Below are 11987 nucleotides of genomic sequence, written 5' to 3'. Positions count from 1 at the left end.
TGCAGAACAGTAGATGCCCTTATTTTGGCTCATATTAATCTACTGAATCGTATCGCTCATCCAGTGCACTAGTATGCCTTCAGGTCTCATTACTCCTCACTTCCGCCACTTCAACCCCATACTGGGCAGAAAGAAGTAAAACGAGAATAAATGCTCATCTTCCAGCTCTGGTTTCCAAGTACACGATCACCGCAGATTTCTAGCCAAAGACCCAATATTTTAAGGAGTGGGATACGACTGGATTCTTGAACAGCGGTCTTTTCACAATGCCCAGCCACAGATATAGAAGATTAATGTGGGGCTTTCTTTCTGGAACAACCTTAAGAGAGGTACATGTGTGTTCAAGTCAAGATGCTTCCAATATTAACTCAGAAATGAAACTTGACCCGCTTGGATCATTGTAGTGATTGAATAAAGGCCATTTGGCAAATTGAACTTAAATAAGTATTATTTTGCCTTTTTTTTCCCTTGTGCATTTATTGGTAGTGAATCATCTTTTCCTTTTAAAATGTAGTTTTGCAGTATTTGGAAAGTCAGTTTTTCTGTTCCAATGCATGTATTCAAGCTTTATTCAGCTATTTAGTATTTTGGGCATTCTCCTGAGCAGAGGTCTATGGTAACAATAAGTGGAAAATGTTGGGTGATTTAATCTAAAAATCATGCGTTTTACAAAGTAATTGCAGTAAATCTTTGAATGCCATATTCTTCTTAAAATGGCAATTAGTATGACATTAATAGTGTGATTTAAACTTTGAGTTGACCCTATTATACAGTAGGTTATAAGTATAAAGGATAGACCATCTGTATTCAACAGATTTAAAGGCAGAAATGGGCTTCAGGTAAGTTTACCTGCCAACACATCACATGGCGGTAATTGCCTCACTAAAAGACACCTTCACAGCAGTTTTTGGAGGGGGGTGAGACCATAACTCATTCAATTTACCCGCCCAGAGGAAATGTGGGTTTATCCCTGAGGTGTTTTTTTTTTTACATTTCCGATATCAGTGCAGACAGACTGAGGCCTGAACTTGTGACTGAACAAGGTTTCAACAAAGACATGTTGTTTTGATCCATGAAGAAAAAAAATCCTCTTTCCATTTAAACACCAACACAGGGAGGTCAAAGGTCAGGCTCAGATCTGTACTGAGAACAAACCCCAATCAACATTACTGAGTACTGAAAATGTATAATTTGAGTATCATGTATTATTGTCATTGATATCATCTATTGCCTGCAGCTTATAATAAAGCATGTGAGATTACATTAACCTTGTAGCTTGTATATATCAGGATGATGAGAAAGTGTCCAAATTGAAACCATTTCCAACGATATAATCATTACGTAATTGTGTATTTACGGTATTTGCTGAATTAAGTCCTTCTTTCTTCTTCTGGCCAAACTTTCCCTAATGTATCAGATGACACAACACAAATGTGTCCATCACATACTCTCCTTTTCCCCTAAATTGTTACCACACCATCACAGACTCTTTCCCAACTTCAATTAACGTCTCCACACATCAGTTTCAAGCTGCAAATTCTCCTCTTCCAAAAATGAAAACATTCACATAAGAATAGACAGTTTAAACAGGTGCCATGGTAACATAATCGTCACTGCGGCAATTACTGCCTTATGCCTGACTAACAGCCATAAATCATTCTCTCTCCACAAAGAGGACGTTGTGGCGCTCCACTCCCATCCAATAATCAGAAATTGCTCCATGTACGGCGTGACGAGTGGGCGCTGAAACAGCCCATTCTTCTGTTTGGCGGACGATATTTTGCTCTCTATGGCGACATTACAGGGATCCTTCAGCAAGCACGATATTGTACCTGCTCGACACCTGTTAGCTTTAGCCAAGGGTTTCATCAGATAGTTGAAATAAATACTAGTCATCATCATAACCATAATCATAGTCATAAAAACCAGGGGCCTTTATGCTGTTGCCAAATTGCCCTGCCATCTGATTTACAGTCAGACTGGATGGGGAGGGGAAACAGACAGGGAATGGAGGAGGATGGGGCCTATTACGTGCTTAGAATAGGATAAATACTCAAATATACACACCTGCAGACCACCCGTCTCACACACACACACACACACCTGGGAACTCTCACAGGCATGTAATAGCTGGGGATGGGCTTGAAGGAGGAACATAGAGGAATTCTCTTGGGATTACAAAGACGAACATTGTACTACCCTCACACACACAGTACAGCAGGTGAGTAGAGTGATAAGGGGCCAGAGGACAAATTAGCCCTCATATTAAAATAATCCCTCATGTCTAATAACAATAATATGCTCAACACTGAAGCTATTGCACATTCACAATGGTCTTCCTCTTCAGGCAGAAGGTTGTTGAAAACAGATTTGAGTGTTTGTGAAATTGGCTCATCATATCTGCTCGACCTGTCAACAGTCTTGAAATACATAGAGATTAGAGTAATGGATGCCAATAACTGCATTAAGGAAGCAGTCTGTGTACACTCAAAATCCTGACCAGCTGCTTGATATAAAAGTAGATTCAATGATGTAGCAAAAAGATACCTACACAGTGGCTTTTAAAGGGGCGCTGCACTGTTTTATACATGCAAGTTCAGTTTACTTGTCCGACTCGGAGCCTGGAGAGAAGCGGGCGAGCGAACCATCAATCACATGTTTTCTCAAGGTCCTCATGGCAGACATTAAAGCTTACTATAATGTTCATATCTTCATTTCCAAAATTACTAACAACACTCTTATTAGAGGGTGAGAATTTAGTGTTTAATGACTCATTGAAACTTTAAAAAAATGTTTTTAAATTGACCCAGTATTTCTACAGAGATATTGACGCTCTTTGAATGGAAGGCAGTTGTAACCAGGTTTCTTGGAGCAGGCACCCTCGTAGCCATCCTTAACATTGTACGTTAACCTTTAAACAGGTAACATGCACCAGGAGATACACTCTTTAACATCCTGTTAGGAGCATGATTTGTTAAAGTGGTTGTTCAATTGTGTGTGTCTTGAATTGGTAGAATTGAAGCATGTTGATAGGTCTATACTTAGATATAGAAATGAAAAATAGAAAAATATTTGTATGTGGAAATGTTTTACTTTAGGTGCACATGAGATAATTGGTAATATCAAATTGTTTTTTTACATCTCATTTGCCACTCTTGCCTATTTAAGGATTGATACTTTCACATTGGCTTCAGCCTCAAGCCGTAGTAGTTGTCATTTGTTCACCAGGAATACTAGTCAGCCCATGAAAACAGTTTAATAATGTATTTTGTGGCTCTCCAGAATTAGAAATAATAATAACAACATTGATGTTATCTTATCTTGGTTTGGGCTTGAGACATGAGAAAGCAGGAGGCGTATATCGGAAGACTATCTAGCTGTATTATGGGGAATGTATGAGCCACTGTTATTGTAAGTTGACCCATACTGAGACTAAAAGCAGGATACTACTCATTCAATTCTGAGTATTATTTTTAAATTGTATTTTTTGTGACTCCCCCAACTTCATGGAAGTGTAATACTGATACTACTACTACTACTACTACTACTACTGATATTAATAATGATAATAAAACTTGAGTATAGGATGCATTCCCACCACAAGTATACCTGCAGCATTAAGCTCAAATATTCATTACTTTGTTTTATGTTTGTCAGGTCAGAAAAACAGCAAAGGAATTAGTTAACAATAAAGACAACAAAGAGACAAAAACTGTTACATGAAACAAGGTGAAGTATATTTTAGGTATTGATTTGTTCATACCAGGTACAAACATCATGAAAAGTAAATTAAAAGAAAGTGTACAAGTCCATCATGGTGGTGTAATGTAGCAGGGCTGGAGTCAGATTTTTTTATGACCTCGTAAGGCACAAAGGTAGAAACATTGAGGACACCCATAAAAAAATATTTTCTGATTTTACCATGAAGGGCAAACTTCCTCATTCCAGTTTTACCCTGTGTGAATATAAGAAACACATTTCCATTGTTGTATTTTGTTACTGGTTTCACATTTCTTCAAAAAGGTGCATAGCGTGGCTATAAATTGAGCCTACAGAGCATGGTCATAACATTGTCTTGATATCTTTCGATTCTGACCTGTGCAAAATTGAAAAGGTAAAACAAAAGGCGGCATTCACAAAGTGTGGAGCAAAATGAAACATAAGAAATATAAACAAAAACTGCACAACTCTATCTACTAAAGTGTAGCGGACACATGACAGTTTCTCATCAGTAACATTTGTAGTTGTACATTGTGATTCAGATTGTTACAATGTTATGAAATTAACTTCTAAAAACAATACTCTATGGATTACTAAGGAATGAAAAAGTCCATACATTGTAATCACACATCAATAAGGACAGACACATTTTTAGTCAAAACACATACAGTACAGAATACAGCACTTCATGCCAGTGTAGATTAGAAATATCAGTTTCTGCTGGTCAGACGTGAACATTTCTAATTGCTCATTTTAATGTTATTGTTGTTGTTATTGGCTAACCAGTTTTGCATGGTTTTGGTTCTGGCATGTTCTCCTATAGTTGTGTCCTACATCTCTATGTTGCATGGTGTGGGTGTTTGGTGTATATTACCATTTTACTAACCTGTAACTGAATCTTCTAACATTGTATCATGATCAACATGTGTTTTGTTGCTTTGTGTTTCTTGCATGGTTGTATGTGCTGAAATGGTGTTTGTCATTGCTGTATTACTGTATTGACGTTTTGCTATTTCCTGTTGCACTGCATAACTTGAGTTCCGTTTTGACAATTCTCATTTTTGTTGCTTTTGCTGTAAATTTTATCACTTTATAGATTTCAAAACATTTCTCCAAAGGACTACAGTTGAAAATTGGCCAGCTGGCACATTTGCAAAAATGCTGATTAATGTGTGCTGAGCTTATATATTTGTAAATGAAATGAAATCAGGAGCAAAATGTCAAAATAAACAACAACCCTGTGTTTTATTGTCTGTCAGTCCTTCATATTGTAATTTGAGAAGTAATACTGAAATTGAATTATTTGCATTTGAACAAAAGCCAAGAACATGTTGCAGAAAACAGCCAAAATGTGTGCAGAGAGCTCAAATGACGCTGCTGGAAAACAACAGAAAGCTGTTACCAGAATTGGTCAGCATTTGGAAGTACTTAAAACTCAGTGGATGTAAATATTTTTTCAAAAATCTAAATGTGAAAGGTAAATCTCTTTTAATGTTGTCTCAGTCCAAAACTTGGAACTAACAATGTAAAAAACTTGCTTTGCGTAAATATGTGTTTTAGATTAGCAGCAAAAACGTTAAGCAGCTCTGATAAGAATGAACTTATCTTTTTCACTTGTCTTTTCTGTGCAGAGCGTCACGTATATCCTCCAAAACTTGGCAATCTAATACTGAACTATTACACAAACACACTTGGCAAAGAGGGTGTTTGAACTACTGGTACGGAATGATAAGTTTTGTTAAGCTTAATTAAGATATGAGGAAAAAATCTCCTTTATGGTTTTGATGTGTTCTGCATTCGCTTTCGCCTCTTAGCCAAGGCTTCCTGTTTCTTCCTCTCAATCTCGGCTGCGGAGCATTTCCCCGTCGTCTGGCTGGTGACAAAAACTGGAAAGAAGGAAAAGTGAAAAAAATGAATGGAAACACTGAATAAGGTTTGCTAGGAAATGCTGAGACTTGAGGAGAAAAGAGTAAGTCTAAGCTCTAAATCACAACCTGCGTGTTGTTGCTGTGATCTTGAATGACTGAGTTTTAATTTGTTAACATGAAAACGTTGCTTCTATAACCAGGAACAGTGGGTGCTCATTGTGAAGCTCATTTGGAAGTACAAAAAATCCATCTCTCCATATCCAGAAAAAAAAAAAAAAAAAAAAGTCAGTCTGCAATTCATTGGAAATGAAGCTTCCTGAGGTTTGGACCCATGACAGCATCCCAAATTAAAGCCATGGCGCTGTTTACTTGCTTTGGGGGAGAACTGTTCATGTGCACATGCACTGAACTGTCAATGATTATAGGAACAACATGTGACATCTGTTTTACTTGTGAGTTTCTCTTCAGTATCCAGTCTTACAGTGTGGTACTGAGGACTTTTGATGCAATGGATGAACTGCAAAGACCCATTGCCTTAACCAAAATAACCATTTACCATAAAGAGTAAAAGCATTGCACTTTATCCTGATGAGAACTCCTTAGGTTGTTACACATTTTACTTCATATAGTCTATAAAAGGCTATTTTACCGATTCATAAAATTTCCTGCAATCCAGTACCCAGGAGTTTACATTATTAGTTCAAATTTAAACTAAGTTACACTATTCTCTCATATATCACATCAGCTCGAGTGCCAAAAGTAGACTCGCACAGCTTACCTTTACTGTGTAGAACTGCTGAGTCAGATACATTTCTCTTGAAGGCTGTGTGTTGGGACTTGGAGTTCTGCAGTGGCCTGGCGGTCACTGTATGAGGCTTCACATCCACATTCATGGTCTGGAAAGTTCCAGAGGAATCCCTACGCAGGCTGAACGTGCCTAGACTCACACGGCTTCCTGGGAGACTCTGAGACATCCGCGATTTGCTGTTGGCACCTTGCATGGGAATGTTCCATCCTTGGTAGTTCACGGTTTCACAGCTAGTCCCTGGTAATGAGTTAGAACGGACAAAAGTGCATGGTGACTGTCTGTTAGCACTGGCACCGGCGCTCGTAGACCAGGCCGTGTCGATTGGCAAAGGCACCGTGGTTTTCCGCTGTCTCTCTACAGCAATATCTTGTTTTTCTTGGCAGCTGTTGGGGCTTTCATGCAATGGCTGACTGTTGGAGATCCTCTCCATGTTGTCACATACCTGGTAGAGCAGCGCGTCATCATCCCCGTCATCCCATAAGCTGTCTGAAATATCTTTTACAGAGTCTGCAGCAACACAAGCCCCTCTCTGATCATTAGTCATTTTGTCAAGCTGAGGGGTAGTCAGTGTTTTTGTGGTAGCAGATTTTTGCTCAGACATCTGTGATTTAAGTTGTATAACAGTGAAGCTGGACTGGGAAACCTCTTTGGCAGCAGTCTTAGGCTGGAAGTGAGGGTTGGGCTCTAACTTGAAAGTGCTTCGATTGGTAGTCTTTGGTTTGGGACACAATTCCTGGAGGCCACTGCAGCTTGGCTTGGAGTGCAGGTTTGAAACTTGAGGTGAAGAGTTTATACTTACAGTTGGCTTGCAAACGGAGGCGCACTGTGTAGTGTTTGTCTTAGTGATAGACTGCAAGGACACTTTAAGGTTGGTGTTGTGTTGCTGGTCAGGATCCTGGGTCATTGCCAGCACAAAAGAGTCATTAAGGAGATCGTCATTCTCCCAGTCGTCATCAAAGTCATCACAATTGCTCGCACTATAACCACAAGATCCTTTTTCTCCAGCAGGATGTGCAGCTGAGCCAGACTTGTCAGCTGGCTTGTGCTCTAATCGCTGGGGTTCAGCCACAGTTGAAGTCGCGAGCTGGTCGTTTATTTCCTGTGAACAGGCTGATTTTGAAGAGCCCTGGCTTAGCCGACCGCTGATTCTTTGAGTGGAGCTGTCAAACAAAGCGTGCAGCTCTGCCTCCACCTGAGCTGATGAGGATAGAGGTTTTAGGCTGTTCACCTTGCTATGGAAGGATGTCTCTGTCCGCTTTGTGTTGGAACTGGTCACATATTCATGGATATTATTGTTGATAGTGTTCAGCTGTTTGGAAGTCTCCTTGTCTTGTTGCATGTTCTCATCAAACTGCCTGGCCAGTTTCTTGAGGTCTTCAACACTGCTCTGCCTGCAGAGAGAAAAATAGACAAGGGAATAATTAACCATTCAAAAAAACAGGAGAACTCACGACTAATTAAAAATAATGCTATAAGTAAAACTGAGGTATAAAGCATGCATATACTGTTAATGTGGGGAATAAACCCACATCGGGGTTAATATATTGATTAAGTACCTCGAGGACTTCTTCCTGACTCTGGGCTTAGGAATCTCTGGTGTGCACGGGACGGCGCTGTCACCGATCCACTGCAGCAGAGGTGATTCAGTCCCTTTTAACTTCACATCCTATGGAAGCCCAAAGCATAAAGTTTAATCATTTAATTAAAAGAGATCAATCAATCAAGCAATCAAACTTTATTTGTATAGCACTTTTCATACTTTTCCAATGTAACACAAAGTGCTTCACATATGCAGAACTAAAACAAACAAACAGACAAACAAACAAACAAAAGTAATCGTTAAGCATGGGAATGTATTAAAAACAGGAACTAAGGGAACTCAGGAAACACTATCATAACTCTCAGAAAGGTAAAAATAAAAAAAAAATTAAAAAAAGTAGATTAAATCAAAATATATAGCTAGTAAAACATTAACACATTTTTTTAAAAGTACTTCACAAGCCTGAAACCTACAATATGTATAGCACTTAAGAGACAACGCTGATTCTACTTTAATTCAACATTAGTGTTTCAGAGGAAGATGAAGATGAAGATGAAGAAACAACAGACCTTTGGAGCAATGCGGTTGACAATATCCGATATTTCCACAACTCTGGTGTTCCTGAGCCCTGGCCATAAAAACAAACCAGAAAGTGATAATCATGATGAGAGGAAACAGACAAGCTGGTGTGATCTGTGTGTTGAATATCAGTGTTTACCTGTATTCCCTTGAGTGGGAGATGTGGGATCCCAGATAATGTCTTGTGAAGCTTCCACATCACCTGGAGAATCTCCATTACCCAAGCAGGGATATCTGCTGAAGCCTCTGCGCTGAGGACTCTGCAGATCTGTGCAAGTCAAACAGCAGAATGATATTATGTCCGCTGAATGAAGAGAGCCACCCACAGTCAATTTGCTGTGGTTACATTTATTTGAGTGCATTTAACTTAGTGATGTTTCTATTGTGAAAACTAGTGTAGTGTTAATTGTGTTTCAGGTGCTTTTTTACTGACTGACAGATGTAAGAGAAACACCTGTATCATCATGACATCAAAGACTATAGTGTCATATTTATGTAAGCCAAACTGAATCACAGATTAGGGCTGCAACCAGCACATTTATTTATTATCAAATAGTTTTATTTGACCCTTTTCATGATTAAATGGATAATCATTTGGTCAATAACACATGACAGTATCCTGGAGTCCAAGTTGTCCTCAAATGTCTCTTTTTTTAGTACAGAAACCCAAACATATTAAATTTAATGTGATGAAAGACAAAAAAAAGCAACATTATCATAACTTAAAGCATTTAATCAGCAAATGTGGTGTATTTTCCTTTTTAAAAATATACTTAAATTATGCCATAATCATTCCTCTTGTTCTTAATGACCATTAGAAAATCCCTTCATAATGCACTTAGAATATAATGAGGGACAAAATCCACAGTCTCCATCTGTGCAAAATGGTTATTTAAGAGTTTATCTGAAGTTAATATGAACCCTCAGTCATCAAAATGAGTCAAATCAAGTAGATATCTTTCAACATTACAGTCTTCCTAGTGCCAAATTCCCTCTTTTTGTTACTATACTTCCACCACAGCTCAACAGGGGAACACAAAGAGGGAATTTGATGCTAAAAAAGACTATAAATGTGATAGATATCCACTTGATATGACTAACTCAGACTGCTGAAGCCAAATGTCTGTGTGGATTTTGGCCCAAATCATTTACACTGAAAACACATCTAAAAATTATCTTTTTAAAGCCAGGATGAACAGGAGGAATGATCACAGCAAGGAAAACCTATTTCAGTGTTTATATGGACACATGACTGTTGTTTTGTTTACATTACAAATATAATCTAGCAATCTAAATGCAATTTCACTCCAAAGTTAACCCTTTTCTCAACATATAATCTTATTTACGTCTTTTTCTCACACCATGTGATTTCTTACAATTTGAGACGTGTACTGTGAGGTCGCCTCTGCTTGTTCAAACAGGTAGGCCCAGATGTTTACAAGCCAGTTTAGCCCCTTTTTGTACTCATTTAAACATCTGGAGTAGCAGATCGTGCATTATTTTTTTTTACCTGATCTGCATCCTCACCTTTACACATGGCTGATGCTGTTGTGTCACCCGCCTGCTTTGCTGTTTTGTTGTTGTCTAATGTTTTGCTGCGGCAGTATTTGGAGACAGTCCTCCAGTGCTCGGTGAAGTCAGCAGCAGCAGTAGCAGCAGCGTGCGTCCTCGGCTCAGACATGCTTCACTTTACGTGCTAACAGCGTGCGTCGATGCGCGATGACTCACCGCGTTACATTCACAGTCTGTTCGTGTCTTTTTGTTTAGTTTTTTCCCTTTTTAGCCAAACTTTTGTAGTGTTTTTTTTTTGCATTTCGTGATTCATTCATTCAGGGAAAACCTCCATGTTTGATGGTGACGTCAGCGATCTACGGATGCCTGTAAGGTTTTTGTCGCAGCTCAAAAACAGATGAGAGACAAACATGTTGGATTGAGCTGCTGTGGAAATGTAATAGGTTGAAGATGGCTAGTTACCCTATTTAAAGTGTAATGATTAATACAACTATTTAAATGACTTAACCAAAGTAATGTAACTTTTTAATTGTGATTATTATGTGATTACTTTTCTAATTTTCTGTAACAGATGTTTTCAGCTGTTAGGGTAAGGGTACCCATTAAGCCCTACAAAATCTAACTTCAGGTGTGCTTCATGGATGACAACCAAACCCTCATCAACATTTTCATCAGTAACTGTAACAGACTACAGTTACATTTACTTTGTAATTAAATTATATAATGCAGTTACATGTAACTAGTTACTCTCCAACACTGGTTGTGAGGTACAAGAATAAGTGTGTCACAGTGTGTTTTTAACATTTAGTCATCAGTGGTTGAATGTACCTAAGCACATTTAATCAGACACTGTATTTCTGCTTTTTATATATATTTTATATTTTATATTTTTATATACAGTATAGTATTTCCATTTTATGCTACTGTGTACTTCTACTCTACACTACATTTCAGAGTCAAATATTGTATTTCCTACTCCATACAGTTTGTGTACATTTTATTTAAATGAGGGACTTTGGGACACAATCTTGTCAAATGGGGGTCTGTAGTGTAATTTGTGTCAATTTTGGGTTCTTTCACATGAAAAAAGTTTGAGAACTATGGCTTTAAGTATATTTTGCTGATAATACTTCTGTACTTTTACTTAAGTAACATTTCAGGACTTTTACTTATAATGGAGTATTTTTAGAGTATATTTACTTGTACTTCAGTAAATGATCTGAATACTTCCTCCACCGCTGCATTTCACAATCTGTGAATCAAGGAAACCCACAATCCAACATAACATTTAACATCATACATTAGGGGTTAGTTCTTGAATATCCCACATACTTTATTCAGAGGGTGAAGTTGTTTTAAGACAGGAGTTGGAACGAGAAAACTATGAAATAGTTATCGTCACCCATTCAATAAAAGGGACCACAGAAATTAACTTAATAGTTTTGGTCTGCAGATGTAGAAACAACAGTGAACAGAGTGAAACCCCCTTAAATAATTACTGTTTGCTAACACAGTGATGCTGAATTGACGTATGCATTACGTACATCTTGCACATATTCTTTATTGCACATATTCATATACTTCATACTGTGAAGTTTTCCACATTCTTGCACAAAACTGCAAAGCTCTATAATTTATGTTTAAAACAGCCATACTTACTATACTTATACTTAGTCATACTACACTTATAACAGTGGTACTTATTCTCATATGCATATATTCTATTGTTAATTAGTCACTTATGTTTCATGTATTTTGATGTACTTGCCAGTTTTTTTCCTCATTATTATGCATAATCAGACCAAAGCAAATTCCTATTTGGTATGTTAAAACTTCCTTGGCAATAAACCTGTTTTTTGAGATTTCTGATCTAGGAAATTCTTTGTGCTAATATGGTTGTGAGACAACTCAGACAGTGTGGAGCTTACAGAATTACAGAGTGTAAAACCAGTAAACAGGA

General features: G+C 37.9%; 1 protein-coding gene across 1 annotated transcript; it reads right to left on the bottom strand.

Moving 5' to 3' along the window:
• Window positions 1–5079: 5079 nt before the first annotated feature.
• Window positions 5080–10368, bottom strand: LOC128372934 (ewing's tumor-associated antigen 1-like). Its single transcript, XM_053333144.1, has 6 exons — window positions 10043–10368; window positions 8655–8783; window positions 8506–8564; window positions 7953–8062; window positions 6367–7787; window positions 5080–5606 (listed from the first exon to the last, which is right to left on the bottom strand). The coding sequence occupies exons 1-6, from the start codon at window positions 10194–10196 to the stop codon at window positions 5494–5496; spliced, it is 1986 nt and encodes a 661-aa protein (XP_053189119.1). The 5' UTR covers window positions 10197–10368; the 3' UTR covers window positions 5080–5493.
• Window positions 10369–11987: the final 1619 nt, after the last annotated feature.

Source organism: Scomber japonicus, chromosome 14 (assembly GCF_027409825.1).
Source record: "Scomber japonicus isolate fScoJap1 chromosome 14, fScoJap1.pri, whole genome shotgun sequence".
Lineage (NCBI taxonomy): Eukaryota > Metazoa > Chordata > Actinopteri > Scombriformes > Scombridae > Scomber > Scomber japonicus.
The sequence above is the reverse complement of the archived record's forward strand: the minus strand, read 5'-3'. Positions and strand labels throughout refer to the sequence as shown.

What these genes read in the sequence shown, in the direction of transcription:
- LOC128372934 (XM_053333144.1), bottom strand. Translation starts at nt 10,196, where the DNA reads ATGTCTGAGCCGAGGACGCACGCTGCTGCTACTGCTGCTGCTGACTTC. An exon ending in GTCAGGAAGAAGTCCTCGAG is followed by an intron (nt 7,788 to 7,952) that starts GTACTTAATCAA and finishes TTCTCTCTGCAG; the next exon opens with GCAGAGCAGTGTTGAAGACC. An exon ending in AGCAGTTCTACACAGTAAAG is followed by an intron (nt 5,607 to 6,366) that starts GTAAGCTGTGCG and finishes CCTTCTTTCCAG; the next exon opens with TTTTTGTCACCAGCCAGACG.